At 38.3% G+C, this 24033-nt stretch overlaps 1 protein-coding gene across 3 annotated transcripts in view; it reads left to right on the forward strand.

The window, feature by feature from the left end:
- The window catches only part of STAU2 (staufen double-stranded RNA binding protein 2), a 168602-nt gene extending 145259 nt beyond the window's left edge, over window positions 1-23343 (forward strand). For 2 of the 3 annotated variants that reach the window (XM_039702811.1, XM_039702815.1), the window contains 2 exons: window positions 21303-21391; window positions 22233-23343. In XM_039702811.1, coding sequence (XP_039558745.1) covers window positions 21303-21391; window positions 22233-22326 — 183 coding nt within the window. In that variant the 3' untranslated portion in view covers window positions 22327-23343. The remainder of the gene's footprint in view (window positions 1-21302; window positions 21392-22232) is intronic. The other variant, XM_039702814.1, reaches the window with a different exon arrangement.
- Window positions 23344-24033: the final 690 nt, after the last annotated feature.

Here is a 24033-nt window from a genome sequence, read left to right on the forward strand (position 1 = left end):
CAACCCAGGTTCCCTCCTGGCTTTATGAATTAATGAATCTATACGCTTTATAATCACAGAAGAGCACAGAAATCTCACAAACCTGTAACTTTCACCAGTAGATCAAGTTGCACAGGCCAGGAAAATCAGTGCACCTTGTGAGAGAGAGCATGGAGCTAAACTGAAGGAAGCATACTGGGGTGTGGTGCCAACTTGCTTTTAGAGTGAGGTCTCAGGTGAAAACTGAGGAACTAATTCTACTACCTGTAAGTGCTTCTTTTTGGAATTGATGATTCAGTGTCTTTTCCACTTCTGTTTCGGGTTTTGAGTGGTGAATTCACTGTGCTTACATGGTGTTTTGGGCCTGTCTCTCTATCTCCTGCAGTTTCTAGCTATGATGAATTTCTCAAAATAGAGAGGAAGCCTGGCATCTGGCTCTGCTTAATGCAAACACAACTCAGAAATGCAGTTTTGCAAATGGTTTAAATCAACAAAACCAGGCTAATTATTTAGCTCATTTACTGTTTTCTGGGGGAAAAGCAGGACAAGTTGGTTTTTAAATTCTTATATGTAACTTAGGTCCTATTCTTACCTCTCTTGTTCAATGCTAAATCCCACAATTCTTGCAGGATTGAAGAACAGACTTCCAAAAGACAAACACTGTCATTCACTCTGGCGTTCTTTATCTGTCTAACAAGTTACTTTTACATTGCTACTACTTATTGAGCATTGGGTGATTTTTCCTTCTTTTAGTAAAAAAAAAGATTAATACCTTCCTGGGGATACTTACCACAGCATATATTCCTTACACGATATTTTTCTGTTGGTAGAGTGAGCCTATTTTTTCCCATGTTTTATGACTCGATGAAAGCTTGAAAACTACAGAGAAAAAGTTACAGGAGGGCTCTCAAAAGACTTTGGTGATTGAACTTGGGCTCCAAAGCTGTGGGTTCAAAGCCCATCCTGAAGCTTGAACTGGCAATAACACAGTTTAAATACTTCCTGTTGGATACATCATTCAAGTAAAAACACAGACAACAGTCTGGCTTTTTATCTGATGGAAGAGTTCTCTCTTTCTAAAAGTCTCCTTGCTCTCTACTAAAAGATAAACTATTTTCTACTGCAATCCCAAAATAAGGATTTGAGGTAGGGAGTTTGCTTGTATCGTAGGAGTTTGTCCTTAAGCCACAGAATAGTGTAGCCTGTAGTGAAGGGGAGTTTGTCCTTAAGCCACAGAATAGTGTAGCCTGTAGTGAAGTCTGCCCCAGTGCAGGCATTACTTTTCTTCCTCCCGTAATAATCAGAATCCATTAGCAAGGCTTAGTGTATCCAGATTGATCTTGCTAGAGCTGTTATCTCTGTCCAGTTCCATTAGCACAAAACAGGGTTCTGCTGCGTACAAGGTCTCCCAACTCTCCCCTGCCCCAATTCTGGTTCTTTGTTTCACATACACCAAAGAACCTCACAAGCTGATTTTAAGACATCTCTGGCCACTCTGCAGAAATGAGCAGAATTTTTTTCACCACATGGATAGGTAATTTAATTCCATATTTTATAACTGCTGTGATTTACAACTACTATGATTTATAACTACTGTGCTGGAGTTATAATACTCAAAGCTTCCTCATAAACTATCATCACTGAAGCATCTTGCATACCTTTCAGATGCCTACAATGCTTCTAGGTTGGGTTAATTTTACGAGTTTTTCTGTAGTGGAAGTACAGAGAGAGACATTTCCAAAGGCTCATTCCTCCCATCTGTTTATTTAGGAGAAGATAATTCGTACTCTAGGGATACCTAGACTCTTTCTGTCTCTTCCTGCACAGAACAATGAACTTTGAATATGTGTTTGGTGAATTCAGGGTTAATCCATCAATTACTAGCTTGCCATTTCTTATGCAACCAACAGTGTATTGGGTTTTTTATGAAAATAAAAGATACTGCTGCTTATGAAACTTTAACTTTATAAATAGGTATGGTTCAAAGTTTTGCAAGAGCACCGGCAGTAGTGACTCATTCTGGCATTTGCAGACATTTTGCAAAAAGTGTTTATAGGAGACAGCACCTCTGTAGATCAGATACCTGCAGACCTGGGTAAATGGTACATTGTACAAGAATCTTGCAGGATCGATTTTAGGAGTAGAGTTCTTCTGAACAATCCAGTTCCCTGCAGTTATTCCTCTCCAATGAAAGTTAAGAGTTTTGTTAGCTTGAGGCTGGGCACAGAAATCTAGCCATATTTAGCTCTAAGAGAATATGTGTTTCACTGGTAAAGGAGACAGTCATGAGGAAGGCCTGGAACTAAAGGGAAAAAATGTTTTGAAGTGGAGGGACAATTTAAATTCTTAAAGCTCCACTTGTATTAGCTACTTCTTGGCTTCTAGTGTATGAAAGCTTCTTGGCATGTGCCCTGCCTGGGGTCAAGTGGGACATGGGAGAGATTGTGCTTGGATGTCTGGAGTACTACCACTTGGGGGGGAAAATGTGTAGCATTCCAACAGATATAATTAATGACAAGTGTTGTTGTCTTTCTCCTGTGCCATCCACCCAATGGCTGCCTGGTGCTGACCCCTTGCTGTCCCGCTGACCTCTCCAAAGTTTATTTTAAAAAGGCATCCTTGCTTTCCCAAACTTTTCAGCTAGGCTTCCCTTGGGCTTCTTGTTCAGTGCATGCCCACAGACTATGCCTGTGTCCACTGCTCAGTGATCAGACACAAGTGTTTCCATTAGAGGGATGATTAATGGAAACTTCCTTGGGAATGGGAAAGGGAGAAGTGGGTAATACAAGTCAAGAAACGTGTTAAAGCTGAACAAAGAAACTTTGTTTCTTTGTTTCAAAAATAACTTACTTTTCAAGTGTGCTGCAAATTTTCCTTACTCGCTTGGGTCCTGCCCACATCAGTAAAAAGCTGCAGTTGTTTCCACAAGGGTGGGCTTGAGAGAGGTTTGTGCTTTCAACCCACTTTGTAGTGAGTGACCACATCAAATAAATCCATTGGCTGAACTGGCTTCTCTGTTGGCAGATTTAGTAGAAATAGGGTTTAATGCTGCATAGTGCAGGTGCATGGAATTTTCTACATCTAAATGTAAAGTAATAAAACAATGACTGAAGAGTATAGAGGAATCCAAACTGGCTATTATGAGAGCGCAGCTGTCAAGTTACTCTTTACTGGTAGCATTCTCCAAACAGAAAACTGCATGACTAAGTCCTTCATTTGCATGATGAGGATCACAGATTCTGTCTGATCTCAAGCTTCTCCTCACGCTCAGCTTACCCTTTTCCAATTGTAGGATGTTAGAGGCAGAAACCTGTTTCTTCCATTCCCCTTAGACACTATGTTTAGCTCTTTGAATGCCCAGGGACAGGATCCACCCTGTCAGCCAAAGCAACCTGCAGGTTGAAGCAGCACAGCAGTGAAATGGGCCCAATGACTGATGTTTTGCTGCTGAGGGAACTGATAAAAAACATGAATTAGGGACAGAGAGACTACAAAGCTTGGGAGGACACTAGAAGCTCTGTGCTGCTCCTTCCCAGGGAAAGCAGCGGGCTAGAGTTTCTAGCAGTACCAAGTAAAACCTTCCACAATGCTTTACAAGGAAGAAGCTTTGCTGTTTTCCAGGAGAAATCAGAGGTTTTGTTGCCTGCTCTTTTAGTCTAACGGTGTATTAAGAACTTTGAAGAGACCACAATAGAATATGTTACCTTTGCACAAAGCAAACAGCATGGGTAGCAACTTTGCCTGCCAAACATTGCTGTTCATCAGAATCAAGCAGCTCTGACTACTCAGTAAGTTGTTACTTAGCACATGCACATCATATTCTCTACTGAGTCAATTTTTCAAGGCTAAATCCTTATTCTGTTGCCAAACCAGAAAAACTGGGCAGTTGCACTGTAACAGAGCAGGGAAACTGATGCATGGGGCTGGAACTGCTGTTTTCCAGGTCTAAAGCTCCTTTGCCGTGCTTACAGAAGCAAACAAATTCATTCCATGTTTACCCCATCAGGCATGGATGTGCCTGTGCTGGCTGGGACCTCCACGTGCCTGTGCAAAGGGAAGGCCTGCCCCTCCCCTGCATAGCAAAGACATTCTGCTTTTGTGACATCTGGGCCACTGCAGCTGTTATAAGGAGGGGTTTGCTCTTTTTAGAAATTATTAGCCAAGTAAGCATGTTGTTTATTAAAATATTCAGTGTATGTTGTAAACTTGTAACTCTGATCTAGAAAATATCAGCAAATGATTCTGAAATTTATAGAAGACTTCTTCCTGTCCCTACTCCAGTGAAGGGTGAGAGTTATATTTGATGAACATGTAACTCAAAAAAAAAACTTTTTGACTTTTGTATTTTGTCTTTAGAATTCATAATAATTTATATTTAGTTATAAACATTGTAAGTTAAAATTGCATATGGAGAATCATGTAAAATATTGGAGAAAATTATTTTATTTTAATTCTTCATATATTATGAACTTTGATGGAATCATTGCAGTAGTTAAAACACAAGAGAGCTAGTGATCATGAAGAACAGATAGAATCTTTTTTCTTATGTTTCATCAAAAACATTCTTCATGTACAAGTGTGTTGATAGCTCAGTGAGAAGCTGCTGGTAACACTGATGCCAGTAGAGCAGCTTTTTTTCAGGCATGATATTGTAAATAAGATTGAAGTTTAGCAATATATAAGAATATATCTATGACTATATGAAAGAACAAACTTTGTGTAAATTCTGCAAAATATATTTTCTTAGGAATGAGCATTTATTAATCCTAGTACAAAATATTTTGCCATCTTATTAATGAAGTGTTCTTTCACAGTCTGTTAAGTATAATAATTATTATATTTTTTTCTCTCCAAGATTATTGAGTTTTTGTCAGCTACCGTTTCTCATTTCTTCTCTTTATACAGACATTTTTTGCAGCATTTGAATGATTGATATTCACTGTATTGCTAATTGTTGCACCCTCACTGGAGAAGACTAACAAACGTTGTCAGTTCATTACTGTTTCTTTTGTTTTCTTTTGTATGATTAATGCCCATTGTTGATACCAAGTTACAGTTCAGTCAATTGTGTCTTAGAAACAAGAATGAAATTAATGTTAGGGAAATATAAACTATCAACCAATTTGCAGTGGTGTCTGATTCTAATGAAGTGAGTTTCTTTACTAAATACATTTGAATATTAAATTCCTCTGTGGCATAGCTGGAAAGAAAGAATGCCAGAATATTTGAAAATGAGCTTGCACTGTATCATTACCTCCTTATTTCAGTAAAACATTTTTTAGCCCTGTAGAATCTAAATTGAGTAGAAACAGGGCAAAAAATATCATAGACCTTCAGGGCAGCTGGGTTAGTCCACTACATTAGGATCCTTAGCATTGTGTGTCCAGGATCTTGGGATCCTAAGGGTGCACAAAAGTTTACACTTCTAGGCCATGTCTACAGAAAGAGAGCTGGACCCTTTCACATCTCTTCCAGACAGGCACATGTTGTTCTCAGTTCTAGAACAGTTTGCTTCCAGATGACAGGCAAGAAGGAAAACTACAGTTCTGAGGTAGAAATGCAATCTACAGAAACACTGTATTTTACTGATAGAATGGAAAGGTTTTCAGCACTGGATTGTCTCTCTTGATGAGTAGTCTGCAGGGGGAAAAAATATCCTGTTTTGCATATGTATTTCTAAAAATGAAGGTGAATGTATCCACAAGCAAATGAGGAGGACAAAAAGATTTTCATAGAGGAGCAGGTTGAAATACAAAAATCTATGGGATCCATTAAGAAGTATTTTCCTTTATGGTTGGTCCCAGGCTCACTTTTGTTCAGCTGAATGTGTTTTGCAGTATAGTAAAAACACACAAGAGTCTAGGTCTTCTATCCTTAGTGTAGGGATTAGGTTAAGTTCTTTCTCTAAGCTTCAAAAAAGTTTTCCTAATTTACAGGGAAAATGGATGGCAAGTATGAAAGTATTTTTTACTGATGGCTCTTCCAGGGACTTGCTTTATTTTTTGTTAGAACCACTGTAGTACTATCCTTTGCAGACTGACATTGGTTTACATCACAGTTTGGATGATCTTCTCCAGTTGTATAATCACAGACCAGCATGGGGAGTCTGTGGGTGGTTTTAAGAGATTTTCTAGGTTCCTTTGTTTCAGGAGTTTGGTGTCCAAACATTATATGATTTGTTTATACTGATTTCATTGGGAAGGAAAGAATAAGTCTGATCTGCTCTTTACTGTAACTTGATAGCATGACAGTTATCCCAAGCATGGCTTCAGTTAGGTCTTATTTGTGCTTGAGGAATATTACTGTCTAATATGCATAACATTATGCATGTTTTTTCTCTGCTTCTGGTAGCCTTAGAACTCTAGCGTTTCCTTCATGCTCTGATTTTATTGTTTACATGACAGCTAAAATTATTAAATTCTTAGAACTAACTGAGACTGGACATAAAGTTTTACTCTCTACTATCATTTAACTTACATTAGTATTTTTGCTTTTATTCAGAGTGTGTTGATTTTAGCTAACTTGACTGTACTCTGTGATGGCACAATAAAATTGCTTGTATCCTGATCCTGGAAACCCTCTCAAAGGGTTTGCATACATGTGCAGGCTTATTGGATCATTTGCATGAAGAGAGCTTGAATAGTGAAGGATTATTATTATTTATCTTAATAAAATCTTTTATTAAAATAGAGCTGTGTATTCATTAAAATGCCTTATACAGAAGAATGTTAAATGAAACAGCTTCCTGAGGGCTTTTCTTCTCAGCTGTGGTTGGATAGTTGCTAGAGGTTTCCATGATTTGCACAGTAACATAGACTTACTCAGGAAACATGAACTCTTCCCACAGCCTTCAGGTATTAATAATTACATGTCACAGGAGACTGTCTAAATGCATGTGCAGGTATTTATCTACCTTCCCAGATAACCAGAGCCTTCACGTAAAAAACCCCTTAAAATACTCAGGATTGCACAGAGAAAGGATGAGAAGGAATATTATTGCATCCTACCTTTTAAAGAAGCCCCCAAAAGCAGAAGTACTGGATTGCAACTCCTGCTTTTATCACTCTGAACTTACTGCTAAAGTACCAATTAGATAAAGAACAGAAATTGTCTAGGGAGCATGGGGTGATCCTCAGGACAGCTTAGTAACTGCTGTGATCAGCCTGTGGAGTCAGACTCCTCCCTTCCTTTGATCCATGTGTGTTGACTTTTGGGTTTTTGCAACAGCTGAATCTTCCCTATCACTGATCCTGAAGGTGAGATTGTCACCTAGGAGGAAGGATATGTAGTTTGTTGACCTAAAGCTAAGAAATCTGAAATCTGTATGTCTCATACTCTGGACAGCAATGCTCACATCTGTGCCATTGACAAAAGGACAAAAAGGAGAGTGTCACCTCCACCCACTGCCCTGCTGGTCACCTTCTCAATGGCAGCAGCAAGCTCAGCTCAGGCCTGTGGGAGAGCTGAAGGGCCAGCTGTCCTCAGGAGAGGACTGGACATTTGTAGCCACCAGCTGACCAAGCTGCCAGGCCTGCCTGTGCTCCTGGCTTTGCAGATGAGCTCCGGAGATTTCTTAGGAGTTCACCCCCAGGCTTGGAGCACCTCATTGCCTGCAGGTAGCTCCAGACTCACCATGTAGCTTTCTCAGCTCATTCTTCAGAGAAACCTGTCTCTGATCTTCACGCTGAGTAAAAAAACCCTGAGTACTTAACTTTAGACCTTTGATTTTATTCCAGGGATGTGCTGTTTAAAATTTCACTCTGACAGTGCCTAATTTGTAAGCACCTGAATTTTTTATTGAATCTAATTCTGACAGGTTATTTTGTAACTAGCAAGATTTTGAGTTAGCTCTTTTTGACAGCTGTGGTTAATGAATTTTAATAATAGATGCTAGAATGAAATGATAAAATAGCCGTTAGAAGATCTTCCAGACTAAACCCCAGCTGTTCAGTAAAGTTTTTGGACATATATCTATATTTTTGACTGCAACTGTAAACGGAGTAAAAGCAGGTCCATAGATGCAGAGCTCAGTTAAACAGAGACAAGGATTGTCTAACCTTCATTAGTGACCTACTGGTTGGAGAGGTTCCTGAATTTAAGTTCTTGAGGAAATCTGGCTCCAGCTGTCTCTCTTGAAGTACTTTTTGAAGAACACAGTACCAAACATGTACCATTCTTACCAGAAAAACACACAGGACAGCAATCACGGAGATGACTAAAGGTGCCTTTTACTATTCTTTTTATCTTTCTACCTGTACAGTAGCAGACTGAAGTAAGACTTAATGATTAAAGCAAATCAAAGTGAACAAGGCCAGTTCCTACTTAAATTAACACACAAACAGCAACAGAAGCTGAATCTGAGGGTAGATTTGGCCTTTCCTTTAAAAAGGAGACCTGTAAGCAGTAGAAAATAGAAAAGAATCAAATAAAAAGTACATCTACCACTTAAAAATGCACAGGAAGGTAGCTGCTACTGATTTTAAGTGAGGACTAATCCTTCACCTCAAGACACATTTGCTAAGGAATGCTTGAATTTGTGTGTAAAAAAGCAGCACTGGACTAGGCAGGGGGAAAATATGTATTATGAGACTTTTCTGCAATGGTGTCATTTAACTTGATCAGCAGAATGATGAGCCACTGAAGGCAGATTAGTTTATTTCACCTTAAGGAAATATCCAAATACCCTCACAGTATTTTGACTTAAAAGGAGAAGCAATGAAGTCATATTAGAGCTCCTGTATTGCAAAAAGGCAAGTAAAAATATTCTACTTTTTTTTAAAAAAAGAAGAATATCAGCTTGAAAAGGCACAGGAGGGACAGAAACTGTATAGGTTTGGGTTTTTGTGCTAGAAACTCAGGGTTTTTTCTTTCCTGCTTGTTGTATCTTAAAGGCAAACTTTGGGGCACTTGAACAGTATTCTCACACCTGAGACAGAGACCTGATTCAGAGCATTCAGAGCATAAGGCTCAACTTCTCCTTTTCTTTACTAAGGAGCTAAACAATGTACAGCTGTCATTTATCCACCAGATTCAGCAGCATCTTCCCATTTTTCAGATACTGCCAGAATTCTCAGACCTAAATGGTAGGTTGGAATTTTTATACATCTAATCTACATTTTTAAGGATCTGTAGAAGACCTCTTTTTAAAAAATAGCCATTTCACTTGCCTCCTGTCAGAATATTTCATGTTTTCTATACACTAGCTCTCAAAAAAACCTGGTTTTATTTTGCAGTTCACCTCTGATTCCAAGCACTGAGAGCTGGGAATGCTGGACACTATGGCACTATGGGCTAGTAAGGAATATATAGGAGCTTAACAGCAGGAGCAACAGACCCAGGTTAAAAATTCAGTGACCAGGAACAAATGTGCCTTTTATTTCATCTCCCAGCTAAAATCCTAGATAGAGTTTATTGGCTTTAAACTTTTCTCATTTAGTAGAATAATCTAAGCCTAGTGTTTCTTCTTAATCACATCCACTTAAAATGGGACATATATGGCTCTATAAATTAAGCTAGCACAGAAGTATTCTTTGTTTAAAAGACTTGGAAATTGCTTGACAGTTAACTATTAAATGGTATCTAAAATACCTGGAATTTTCACTGAAGGAGGTTATGCCTCTACTGAAAATGACAAAATCAAGTTTAAACCACAAGTGACAGAAATATATCACTTGATTATCTCAAAGTCAGGAGCTAAGTGTATGTCTTAAAAATATTGAGCTAAAGTGTTTCTTCAAGGTGATACAGCAGCTTAATGGCAGGGTCACCTTCTTTTGAATAAAACAGATTTTTTTTGTCCCACAAAACACATCAAGAGTACAAGTATTTCCGTTCACTTTTAAATAAACTAGAGATCTGTTGAATTTTTCTCATAGAGACAAATCAACAAGTATATGAATGTGGCAACCAAACAGTCATTAGTGCAGTGGTTATATTTTGCACTTGTCTGTGATGTTTTGACTGAAGAGTCTATCTTGGACCTAAAAAACCTTTTCTCAGAAATCATACCTTCCCATACAAACTTTTTTTCAAAGGTTAGTATTTTTCTGAGGAAGCTTTTTGACCAGCTGTCCACTAGACTCCTAGTTGAATGTCAGATCCAGCTGCTTACGTGTCCCCCTGAAAAATAAGTACAAGTCTCCTCTTTAGGGAGCAGCATCCTTGTAATACTGATGTACTTCTTCTCAAATTTGGGGTCCTGACATAAAAAAGGCTGGAATGAAGGATATGGTGTTGCACATACCCAAATGAAGGCAGGGAGCCAACAAAATGCTGTTGTAATTACGAGTGAACATTCTTGTATCATAAAACTGTAAAGAAAAAGCTATAAATCAGAGCTGGCCTGGTGGTCCCTGGCAGCAAAGTGCAAAAGATTTGAGCTCATTCCCTGAGCTAGCCAAGAGTGGGATCTTCATGGCAGCAGCAGCTCATTCCAAGGGAAGGGCATTCTTCATGATTCCTGGGTGATGGTCATGAAGCAATGATTTTGGTGGGAGTCAGATCCAGCCTTCAGCCCTGAAGGAGTGATAGTCTGAAAAATGCTGGCCATTGTGAAAACTAAAGCAAGCTGTGAACCAGAGGAATTTTGTCTTCAAGAGAGTTTGTGTGTGTGTGTGTGTCTTTAGGAACCTGCTGCTTTCAGCATTAGTTTTGCACTGCTGTTCAGATGCCAATATTGGATGGATCACTTCTTGTACTTGAGGACACAAGATTGTCCTTTAATTCAGCTAGTTAGTTTCATATTTCTGTACATTCACTCATGACACCAAATCATGTTAAAACCTTTGTATGGACATTAGAAAAACGCAAAGAAATTAAGTAATGTTATCCAAAATGTCACTACTGAAGTTCCCATCACTAATGAACATGGATCCAAATTTAAGCTTCAGTTAGAAATGGGGTTTTCTTCTATCCTGGAGCATTCTTCCTCTTTTCAGATGTCTCACAAGGATGTTGCTCTTTAAAAATCATTGATCTGTCTGGATAACTTACTACTTTCAAAAGTAACGAAGTAGCAGAAAGGTAGGAAAGTATGAAAGCAGTTAGCATTGGACAGTTTTCTAGACATTCTTTAATACAAACTGCTTGTGTTAACATTTCCTGTCTCTCTGAAAGATGTGGCTTGATCTGAGCTTACATTTACAGTTTGTGTTTGGAAAATAAGATGATGTACTGTTGTTAAAATAAAATAAAATAAAAAAATCCTAAGGTGATGCAAGTGATTACAGCAAAACAAACCCCAAATTGACAGCTGCACAAACAACACTTGCACAGCAGTGGTAGTCAGCTACTAAGAATGCCCAGTTTCCCATCATACTGGTCAGAATTTATAATTAATATCATATTGGGGAGTCTTCTGTAATAAAACCACAATTTAATATGGTAACTTGATTATGGAAGAGATAAAGGAGAGTGGACCAAAATTCAGGATTGTTTTGCAGAGTGTGTTACCCCCCTGTTGATAGCAGTAAGAGAGCAAGACAGACGGTGTTTTCCAGTATCAGCCCCTACAGTGTTTTAAGAGGTGCAATCCTGAAAGGTGTGGGGCTCTTTCCCAAACAGATGTGACCCCCTGCAACACTGATAAACTTCCTGAAAAGATGAGGGAAATTTGTATCACACAGGATGTGCTCAGCACATTGAGGGATTGAGTTAGTAATGTCCCTGATAATTGTGGATACTTCATTGTAGGAGTCAGTTTTTATTTAAATTTTTTTAATAGGAGTATACACATCTGTCTTTATACCCAGCAGCTTTTCTGGCCCACAAGAAGTCCTCTGTGAATTTCCCCAACTGAGCTCAGTGGGATCTCTGTCAGCTGCAAGATTTATGTCATCTTTTTCAGTCCTGAGAACTGTTCCTTAAGCTTTTCACATCTGGATTTAATTGGAAAGACATTAAAAGACATTAAGTGTGCTGGAAAAGCATATTTTAGAGAAGATCTTTATAGACACTTCCATTAAGGGAGCCGATGGTTGTAGGTTAAAATGGGATGAGGATGAGCCATCAACAGTTAGCAAAGACAAAATTATATTGCAAACTACTTCAGATGAGAAGTTGTCCTGTTGCTCTTGGGTCTGACTCTGCTCACACTTAAATCAACTTCAATTAGGAGAAAAAAATACCAGCTAATGCAGTGAAAGAATACTCTAAGATCAGAATCAAAAACTTTTTCCCTTTGGAAACTCAAATTTCTAATTACATGCCATATATGCTAAATATAATGCTTTTAGCTGTCAATCTAGATTTGGTACTTTGTTGGACATACATGCACACTTGTAAAATGAGACTTGGAGAATGAAGAAGGGGATTGGTCATTAGGGCTCTGAGGGTGGAAGTATCCTTCTGTGAATGCCAGTGTGCCAGCCACAGGAATAGAGTTTCACAGAAGCAGAGATAGGATGCAATTTAGTATGTGGGCTTCATTACAGATGTTGTAATGCAAGAATCTACAGTCCTAAACTCCCCCATTGTTCCAGCTACAATTTGCTCCTTGAAGAAACCAATGGCCAATGCTTTGCATTAAGTGTAATCTATTGCTTTTGTCTTCAAACCAAAGTTTCTAGTCATGTTTAGATTGACAAGAGCTTAAAATTTAAGGTAATGGACTCAGTATGAGAGAACAAACATTCTTTCATTCTAAAATTGCTAAAACCAAGGAATCTGATATTTAGGAAATTGCTCCCATGTCTAAAGCAGTGTATGGTCTTTAGACATAAAAATATGTCAAGTTTAACAAAAAAAATAGGGTTTGTTAAGCATTGTGGGGGGAAAAGTACTCTTTAGACTACTTCAGCAAAGAAAAATTTTTGTGAGAGGCTCTCACCAGTCATCTTCTCCTAAAAGGGAGACTTTTTCTCCTCTATAGAAAATGTTTGGCATTGTTGAGAAGATGATAGCTTGATGAGTGATACTGAAAGGAATGAGGCATTTGAATTAAATGGCTGCAGTGCAGACTTCAAAATTTTCTATCATTAAATAGCTTTATTCAGAATCTCCCTCTTTCCATCTTGGCCTATGACAAAATGCATGTAAACTAGTAAAACTGACTCTTACTTTTATTGCCTGACCTCGAGCCAGCCCTTTCTGTGCTCATGTTCTCTCGCTTTGATTTCCTTCTCTTTTAAAACAGCATTAATTAAACTGCCTCTGTTCTTTACTGACACTTTGTTCTGATGAAGAAGAGGATATCAGCAAGGAGAACCAAAAAGTATCTGAACACTAGTGAGGGTGTTTTACAAGTTCAGTTTACTAAGTGAAAGAGTAACCATGTGGATGCAAGTATTGAGTAATACTTGATAGCTTGAATCTTGTTGTATACTGATTTTGGTGTGGATATTTTGGAATTCATAAAAATATTTTAATCTCTTTTGGTTTTTTGACCACTCTGAAACTAAGAAAACCATTTAAATAACAGAATAAATGCTTATAGCTCATTAATTTTGTTAAAAGAGTTCTAGATAAATCTACATTGCTGTGTGGGTCAGGGTCCATTCCCTCATGGGGAGTAACATGGTCATTTATGTATTGACACCCATACAGTGAAGGCAGTGGCAGTGATGTCAAAACCAGGATGGAGCTGTGGAGGTCAGATGAAGGAAGAGGATTGTTTAACACAGCATATTTTAGAAGTCACTGTAAACTCTTACACAATTAGGAATCTCAGTCAACTTATTTAAAATCAAGAGGTCAAAATCTTCTGCAGCGTATATAGGGTCAGTGGCAGCAGACTTGCAACTCTATTGCAGTGATGTGGAGAAATGCCTATAAATAAATAAATAAATAAATAAACCAGATCATTCTGAGAACACAGCTGACAAGGATATTTTCCAGCCATCAGTGATGAGAGAGTGATTCATGGCCTTTTTTCAGTGCTGGTGCAGGATTTTGCCTGAGGATATGCATTCTGCTGTTTTCAGCTTTACATTTGAAGCTGTCTTTCTTAGAATCTCCCATAATTTTTGTCTGCAGCTCCTCAATCATGCTTGAGTGTTGTCTTAGTTGCATAATTTAAACCACTACCTACCAATACAATAATTGACCATCTAAGTACTCTCATTTGGAAATCTCTAATTACTGAAAGCCCCTATATTACTTAAATGTCTACCTCCTTCTGAAAGTTAGTATTTAAGTAGCTTTTGTCTAAGGATATAAAATTAGAAACAAGATTAATTTAAGATTAATTGCTGACTAGTGAAATTCTGTTGTATATAAGTAGTGCAAATGCTTGGAAATTTAATTTTAAAATATTTTCTTTCATGTTCATAAGTAAGTTGTGATGATTCATTATTCTTTCTGTATTTGTTCTTGGAATTGCAGCCACTGAAGCAAAAATTTGGAGTCTTGAATTTAGAAACAAATTTACTTTAAAAGAACTTCCAGAATTCTAGACAAAATCTATAGCAGATACACTGAAAAGACACTGAAAATATCTGACAGAAGATTTACTTAACTCTTAATTCTGTTTTAACTGTTTAAGATTTATTTTAAGTGCTGATACTGGGCCCCAACTTTCACACCTCACTTTGCCATTAGAGGATGTAGACACACCTCAGTAGATATTAGCACTGAACCTGAAAGCTCTTTTGAGATGTTCATGAACAAGCATCAACTTACTGGTTTCCTGCATAAATTGTCATGAAGGAAAATGTCTTGGCAGCACTTGAGTATATTGCCCCTTTCAAGTGGAAATACGTGTGTGGGAGGAGTCTGAGAAGACACTGATTAAAGAACAGTCCTGTAAAGTCTGAGTCCCATACAGATCCTTTAGCAACCCCTTCTTCTCTTATTCCTACCTGCAAGTAAGAACACAACCTAAACTTGGCAACTAGACTAACCTCCCCCTGCTGGATTAATCTCTTATATTCTGTTAATTTAGATGTGTTTGACTTTAAGGATCCTTTATTAAATCCTCTTCGTACAAAAGCACACCTTTTACTAATTTTTAAATAGGGGCTTTTGAACTTTTCTCTCGTTGTGATTGGAAAGCTTTCTATCGCCATCAAAACAATAGAACTGCCTCACCCCAGATGATTATGCAGCTCTTTCTTGGGCTTTAAGAGAATGCTCCACCATTCCTTATTCCTGGAATTATTGCATGGATGAAAGAATGGCAGTCAGATTTCAGGTGTGGTAGTTCACATGGAAAATAGGCCATGCCCAATTGACTCTCTCTACTGTTAAGCAGTCTCTTCAATAGACGAAGTAGATGAATTTAGGTTGAAGATCAAAACCTATCAAAATAAAGCTTCATGTTGAATAGTGTCTTTGACTCCATGCACTTCTCAGCATATTAAGAGGCATGGAGGAATGAGTACACGTGTCCAATAAAACTAGATGGAAGAAGGTGGCATGCATGCTCTTGATAGAAGCTCTGTTTAATATGTTGGAAAAATTGTTCAAGAACAGTTAATCCTCACTTTAGGATTACCCCCAGAAAGCTGGCAAGGTCAGGATGTACATGGATTGTGTGTCATTTAAATTCTGGCTGCATGAGTTGCCTGGGGGCAGCATTAACTACAACGTGGGACTTGTTCTAAGCTACATCTGTGAATCATCATTCTTTGTTTGAAAATAGTGGACTCCTCCTATCCTCCAAGCTCCTTCTCTTGACAGGTGCAATCAGTAGCCTTAAGTGTAGTGCCTATCAGGTGACTATGCCTTTGTGCAGAGATTAATCAGTTTTGGGAAATGCTATTTCCATGTAAACTACACAAGTTAATCAGATTATAACCCTGTGTTTTTCATGCATATCATAAACCATATGAGGAAAGAGCTTAAAGTCATTTAATTAAGGTTTACACTGTGTGCTGCGAAAAGCCTTTCCGAACTTAATATTCAAACGGATTTTAACATTGGTTCACATGAAATCTAATCAACTGAAGAGAACAGCACATTGAAAGGAAAGCAATGAAAACTCCTAGCAGGAGTTATTGCTTGCAGTATAGTAAATTCATTTACAACAGAAGCTGTGGGAAAAAGGTATTTGTTTGCAATACTTAGTTTTGTTTAGCTTGAATGTAGCCAACCTGACAAATTCGAGAGAATTAATTAGGTATGTTAAGGAGTCAAATTTTAGCTACTTTGTGTGCATTCATCTAAGTTTACACAAAGAAATATATCTTCTCTTTGTGCATTTCTCTATGCATGAACTATTGAGTGTGGGCAAGTTAAAGCCAGGTGGAAGCTTAGTAAAAAATTTCTTCATCTAGAAAAATGAAAAGCAATGACCAAGAACAATAATTTCAATACATACAAATTTAAATAGTTGCTCAGTTTTGGGGCACTGAGCCTTCAAACTCACCTCTATAGCTGTAATATTGTTGGGGTTTTTTCACTAGCTTTTAAATGTGAAATTAAAATCCATATATTAAAAATTCATGAAGTGCATCTCATTACTGATGCAGACAGCTTTGCTGCAATGTTATTGCACAGCTGACGTTGCCTTTTGAGGCCTCAGTAGTCAGGGAAAGGGAAAGCAACTCACTGATTAGGGGACACTTTTGGTTTAGAAAACAAATAACATTTATTTGCTTGTAAATGCTACCAGTTTTGTTCATGCTCTGCTGTTGTCTAGGCATTTGTCTAGAAACCAAAATCCAGGACTAGAGTCTATGATGGTAACCTGGTATGCAAACATGTTCTCAAGCCTAAACTTGAGCAACAGAGACTTGCTGATGCATATGGCATGTGACTACAAGAAACATGACCACAATGAATCATTTGACTCGGCAAACTCAGCCCAGAACTAAGACCCAGCTACTAAATACAATAAAATCATGTCCTTCATGAACTTCTCTAGACCCTGATAAGTCAGCCTTGCAGTGTCTGCCCGTAATTTTTTGTCTTCAGAAAACATTGATTAAGGCCAAGCTGAATATGCTTTTTCATGTACTTAGAAAATTGATGTTAGGAGGCACATTGACAGTGAACAGTATAAAGCAGTGTGTTTATTAGGATTGTCTCAGACCTCCTTGGTAAAGTCAACTGGAAGAGCCATGGAGAAGAAACTTTTATAATTTTCAGTTTCATGGAACAAGCTGAAATGTAATATAGATTTAAGAGGAAAAACACAAACCACATACTGTGTTAAAACAAAGGTGAAAATTTTATTGTGAGGATGTGATCTTAAATGCATATTGCCTAGTGGAGTGCCTGTCTGCTGCTCTTGCTAGAGAATGACCTAATGTTACTAGATTGTCATTATAAGACACTTAATCCCCAGGGTGAGAAACAGGAAGAATATTTACAAGTTTCAGTGCTATTTACTAATTGCCAACTGACTTGAGGAAAGCTAAAAAATGACTGGAAACATCCATCCCCATCCTGATACACACACATACTAATAATGGAAATGGCAGCCAAGACAAACAGCTAGCAGCACAGTGCATCCTGTTGGCATCGTATTTTTGGCACTGTTGTAGCTACACAGAAAACAAGTGATACAAGAAATGTGTAAGGACATCTGTTCTGTAACCTATGGGGCTTCACTCACAAAACAGTTGTAAAATCTTCTGGGGGAGAGAAAAATTTCTCTGTATCTGTGCAGATGCTCTATTGTAAGAAAAATATCAATGGAAGGAAGTGTTGAGCCTTTGAAAGAGGAAATTGTTCACCAGATTCGCTGTGAAATGTTCCATTCTTTTCTTTCCTTTTCATTTAACCTAAGTTATCTGCCATTCATAAGTTATATTTAAGCCAAGTGGTGTAAATCTATTGGGACTAATAGAATTGAATAATGGATTAAATTACCCCGGTGTCTGCTTGTAACTCTTCTTCACTGCAGATTACTTGAGCTCTGTGTTGCTCTGCTGACTATTCAGGTTACAGCCTCTAAGCTACCAGCTTCCTTCCTGAATCTAGCATCTTCATGTCTGTCTAGGGGCATGATGGGGAGAGAAGAAACATTAAAGACATCAATTAAGATCCAAAGTATTGTTTACTCACCTGCTTCTCTTAGCTTGCTGATCCTTCCAAATACAAGCAGACTATGGGAGAAAGAAAAGGGGAGGGGAGTGGTTAGTACAGTGCAAGGCTTTCTCTACTATTCCTCTACTCCCCTTCAGCCACATCCCATGAATGAACCTTTTCAAAAGGAAATAAACTTCTCTAAAAGTCAAATGTTGGGATATAAGTAATTAGGCTACCCCCACAGGTAGCTTATGGAGAGTAAGACATGGTTCCATTAAGAAGAAATCAGACCTCATATTAACCTGGAACACATTAGGAAACTGGAAGTTAAAGAGGGACTGTGAGGTGTAGAAGGCCGGAAAAACTTGGGTAAGAAAAGCTTAGCCCTGGGAGCTGCTGGAATCCTGGGTGGGAGAGCATTTAGGAGCTGGAAAAATGCAGTCTTCAACAGTGCTCACAAAAACACCTTGATACCTGTAGCTGGCAGATCAAGGATACAGGCACAGGACTGCTTCCCTGCCGATTGCTATCTTTGATATTTGGTTTCACAAGTCTGAGATTTTATCTTTTATGTCATATTTCAGTTTGGGAAGGAATGGCTTGAAGAAGGGTGAGATGGTGAAATGAGACTGCACCATGTTACAGGCATTAGGATTTGGAAATTGTGTTGATATTAAACATGCTTATCATTGAACACCTTGAATCATATTATCATTTTATGTGTTTTCTCTAATTGTTCCATATTTACTTTATTGGCAGCCATATGATCCCATTGACACCCAATGAGCCATGCTTATAGGCAAAGTGTTCATTATTTAATATTGTAGTACTTCTTCCCTTGCTGTTAGATGAGGAGAGGGGCTCTCTTGATCTGATTCTATTAAGCTAGTGGCTAATATTCATCCAGGAAGTTTCAAATCATTTTTCCTGGAAAACAACCCTGAAAGCTGCTCTGAAATTCTGTAATTTATGTGGGGTGCCTTGTAAGTAGTCAGTTCCATGAGTAAAACAGTAGCAAGTAACAGAGCTACTCAGCAATTCTAGAATTTGTATGTTTGTGTTGGCCTAATTAATCTCTTGATGATTTTGGGATTTCACTTACCTCTAATTGAGACCAGACTGTTCTGCAGATCATATGACCAATCTGTGATTTAATCTTGAATGAAACTTTACTTGGCTCTACTTAACACAAACTATGATCAGGGCATTTTCGTCCAAGTCATTGTACAAACAAATAACCTGAACACAAAGTTCTTCCACAATAAGTTTACAATTCACACATCAGACCAGGAAGCTAAGAGTGGGTATGAAAAAGTAAACAAGGTAGGTTGAGAAACGTGAGGTAGCAGTTTAACTGTGTGGGAGGAGCCGATGTCTCAGCTTCCTTCCCTCCTTGCAGTGCTGCTGGGTAATGGGACTTGGTTTACCATACATAAGAAGGAAGGAGATTCTGATAGTTTTGCTAATGTGCATCAGGAAAAAATGGATGTGAGAAGACAGGAGATTCTTGGGTGCCAGTCCCTACCCATTGGATTCTTTCTCACAGTTGCTAACCCATGACCAATTAAAGTACAAGGATGCATAGGAGCCCAAATCACTCCCCCTCCTCACGTGATCAGTTGTGCTTGCATTGTGATGAAAAGGACCTCAGGGAGAGGAGAAGAGAGAAACTGGGATGAAGAAATGTGTCGGGTTACTGGAACAGAAAAGTTACGAGGACAGTAGTTGAAAACCCTCATTGCCACTGGAGGAATTATTTGTGATGAGCAGTGATTTGCTTTGCAGTCCAGATCAAGGATGGAAAGCTAGATGGTGGCTAGATATTATAAGAGTAGAGAATGCACATGTGAAACTTGTGAGGGGACACTGTGAGGTGCTAGAGAAAGAATTTTTACAAAGAATGGAAATATATCAAAACCTCAAGAAAACCAGAAGAAATGAAGAAAGAAAAAATTCTCTCTGTTGAACTCAGTGAGTCACAAAAGTGAAAGAAGCAGTAATGGGGTCTCATACAGGGGGCTCAAAACACATGGTAAAGGTGGAGTAGATTGTAGGTAACAGTGATAATCTGAGGTTTACTGAGAGACTTTATAAAATGTTCAGCTTTTTGGTGGGGATTTTTTTGGTTGGTTTTTTTTTCTTTTTAGCTCTCAAACTATAACATTTCACAGACTAGAAAGATTCTACTTTCATGCGTGATGGGTGGGAGTGCCTTGCTCAGCCTTCTGAGGCTTTAGCTGCTAGTCATTACTATAGACAAATATGGGACACATGGTCTTTTACTTTGGCGCAGCCAGGCAATTTTTGTGCTGTTATCCATCTCACCAAAATACACATTGTCTAATAATATTTAAGTTGTATAAACACACCTTTCAAGCGAAGGAGTTGTTGAAAGAATCCAGGCAAAGAATTAGTACAAAGGCAAATCTAATACTTCATTACAATGGCAACTCCTGTTCCAGGCAGGGTCCCTGCTCTCTGAGGGAAAGGAAGATAGAGTCACAGATTATTTCTGTCCCAACAAATAAGAAGAGAGCAGCAATTGTTGCTTCACTGTGAACAGCACTTTAGGGCCTCCAGTCAGTTCCACTGCTTGAGGTGTTAGCTTAGGGCACAATGTGAAAAGTCACCTTTTCTTTCCCCTGTGATTAGTTCTGAATGCATCTCAGGAGGAAGTGATTAAAAAGCAAAATCCATTTTGCGGTTCTGCTTTACATTTCACCTTCTCAATAGAACTGACCTCAGCTGTTTTATTGTGCTGGCTCTGTCTTCAAAGTCAGCCATGTGATGTCAGAGAGTTTCATAATCAACCTTTTCTGAATCAATTACAAAAAAGATTTTTTTTTTAAACCAAAGCAGATAGAGGGAAGAGAAGAAGAGGGGGCTCATAGCAGTTGAGACAGAAGTTGGTCAATGAAGACTGCAATGGAAAATGTCAGATAAAAACTGACTGTTCTTCTTCAGGCTGTAACATTGTTCCAGATCTGACTTTGGAGTGACCCTCTTCCCACTTCTCACACCTTCTGCAACCATTTGCAACTCAAAAGTTTGTCCACAGGATCTCTGGAAACTGTGGGCTCTAGAAACGCGTGTGGGGAAGCTGGAGAGACTTTACAGCCAGAAAGCCAAGAATCCTGAAATTATATCCTTTCTTTCTATAAGTGATGAAGCTTGCATCGGCAAAATGAGAGTCACTGATATGCCCAGGAAGAAGGAGATCTCCTCAATCCATGCACAAGCACAGCTGTGTATCATGGAGCTGTTATGCACCCACTCTCTTAGCTCTAGTAGACTGGATGGCTTCAAAATACAGGAAATTAATTGAATCTAGAATATCAAAACACACACCTTCCTTCATTTGGTGCTAATATAATTGTGCCACTGGGTGTTTTGACAACTCATTTTTTCTTTAGGCAGCGTTAAGTGCCTTGAAACAGTTTTCAGAACAAGGACTGGATCCAGTGGAAGGAGCTATGAAAGTTGAGAATGGATCACATGAAAAGTAAGTACCATTTAAATCCTCTGCATTTTAATGCCTGCGTGGCATGGTAGATAAGAAATGTTAATTAAGAGCTTAGTTGCCCTTTGAAACCTATGCAAAACTATTTCCTCTGGAATTTACATACAGTTTGTGACAATTTGAGAGGATAAACACAATATCAGGTTTAGTGTTACTGATAATGTTTACTAATTAGCTATGAGATAGTCCTGTGGAAATGCTAAAGAAAAGGATTTTCTTTCCATTGTATGGATTCTGTGTAAGTAGCATAACATGATTTTTGCCAAATGTGTTGTAGCACATGATATTGCCTGTAAATAAGCATATCTATCTGCCAATAAGTCATTAAGACTGCAAGCTGAATTTTACCTCAGAGAATTTAAAAGCTGAAATTTCTTTCAGGTCCTAAAATACTCTGATATGGAATTTAGCTTTAAGTAGTAGATAATAGAACAGGGTTTCACACTGGATTTTCAATTATTTAAGTAAGTGGGATTGTCCATCCAGTAAAGATTTTTTTTCCAGCTGCTAGTCTGTTTATGTAAGAAAGTAGTCTTGTGTTACTAAATAAATTAGGAAGTAATAGAATAAAAGAAGTAAGACTAAAAGTGGCATTTGGAATTTTCAGTAGATATATTGGGGCTATTTATAAACTAATTTAATCAGAAACATTTTTCCATATGATCTCATCAGCATAGTATTTGAACATAAATATTGTTGTTTCACTTTAAAATGTTACCTTCCACAGTGACCTTTGAATCTCATGTGCCATCTGGTAATAAACATGTCTTAAAGATGTGCAACCCTGGACCTTACCACTCTTGTTAATGTATTAATCTTTCAGACAAGTCAAGCATCTGGGAGAGAAAGCAGACAATAAACAGACTAACTCAGGCACCATTGCTCAGGACTGCAAGGATTCAAAGGCTGTCGTCTAGGAGCTTCCCAGCACCCACGGCTGCCACTGCATCCTTATAAACCTGTCAACACGCAATAGGGTGTATGTGTACAAGGAAATGAATGACTAATACCATTATTTGAGTCTTATGTGAAGACAACACTATTCTAACACAAGAGATAGTATACATGGTACTGTTTATTCAACTGTGGAAAAAAATAAAATTGAACATTTCCCTTAGAACTCAAGATCAGAGCATAACTCAATTGCCCAGAGGCAGAAGAAGTCTGATCGTGTTACTGGAGGTTAAAATAACAATGAATTAACAAAAAGTGTTAGGAAAAAAAAAAAGGGAAACTTTACAATTGATTAATATTGAGGAAAAGAAGTCAGCATTGGTTCAGTTATACAATTTTTTGTAGTGTAGTTTTAAGTTCAGCTTACTGTTTTTTAAATAATGCTTGAATATTTTAAAATTAACCAATGACAGTGCTGTGAGAATTGTAGTTGTTGTCTTCATATATAGTCATACAGCTTATCTTTTTATGCAGACATTATGCATTCTTCATTCTATATGAATATGTATGACTTTAAGATGCACTACTCAGAGTTGTATGCAAACAGAAGTTTAAATCTTGACAAGTATTTGCTTAACATGAACAGATGTTAGTTATGATCATTTTCGATATACTCCAGGAAAAAAGCAAATATGGTATTTGATTTTCCTTGCCATAATCAATTAAAGAGGCGTCTTGCCTCCAAGCAACATTTTCCCCTTCAATTCTGCTCTCTGTTGTGTGAAGCACATCTACACCCATTCTGTGTGTTGTATCAACCCACCGTTTGCATCAACTGAGTGTTTTTAATCTCTGCATTCGGACCAAGAGCAAAAGGGAGGACTGCAACGTTATCAAGCCAAGGGTGGAAACTGTTGATGTAAAGATCATTCTTTTGTGAAAGGAGTGGCAGCAGAGATAAGACCTGTGGCTGCTCTGTACCAGCATATTTCTTTTAAGTGTGTGGCCAAATGCAGTAAAACCACATCAGTTCATGTGTACAATGACAGTGTCTTCTCTTTCTTTATCACTCACAGTTAGACAACTAAGAGAAAAAAAAGGAAAAGAAAACAATCAAAAACTAACAAATGACTGGCTACCACACTTGAGGCAGGTTTCAACCAAGCTGTCCCTGTGCCATCACTTTTTACAAACCTACTGTGTTAGGCCAGACATGTTGGTATTTAGGTCATTTATCTCTCCAAAATACAGATTATTTCATTTAATGCAACAGATAAAGCTTAACTGCATAACAGCCATGACAACATTGCACAAGATTGTAGAAGCACCAAAACCAGAGATCACAACTCAGTGACTCACACAGAAAAGCAGGGGAGCAGCAATGTGAGGAAATGGTGCAAGGTACAGTGGCATTGATTCACCTCTGGGATGGGCTTTTAGGGGAACACACATCTTGCTCTGCCAGAACCAGTGCTTGGTTGGCCTTTTTTTCTACTTCATGTTTCTCATGGGTATGATTCACTCTCAACCCTGGCAGATAAGGAGCCTTTGTTCTAAAAGTTTGAAGTTTTCTAGGGTCTGACTCCATAAAAGAGTCAGGAACAAGCTGAGCCTTTCAGTTCCCACAGATTTCCAGGGGCGTTTGGCACCTGGCAGACTTGAGTTATTCAGGCAGCAGCATACAGAAATAATTAGCTCTCACACACCGCCTTTCTCAGGGATATGTTACC

This window comes from Passer montanus, unplaced genomic scaffold (assembly GCF_014805655.1).
Source record: "Passer montanus isolate IOZ18808 unplaced genomic scaffold, ASM1480565v1 scaffold16, whole genome shotgun sequence".
Classification (NCBI taxonomy): domain Eukaryota; kingdom Metazoa; phylum Chordata; class Aves; order Passeriformes; family Passeridae; genus Passer; species Passer montanus.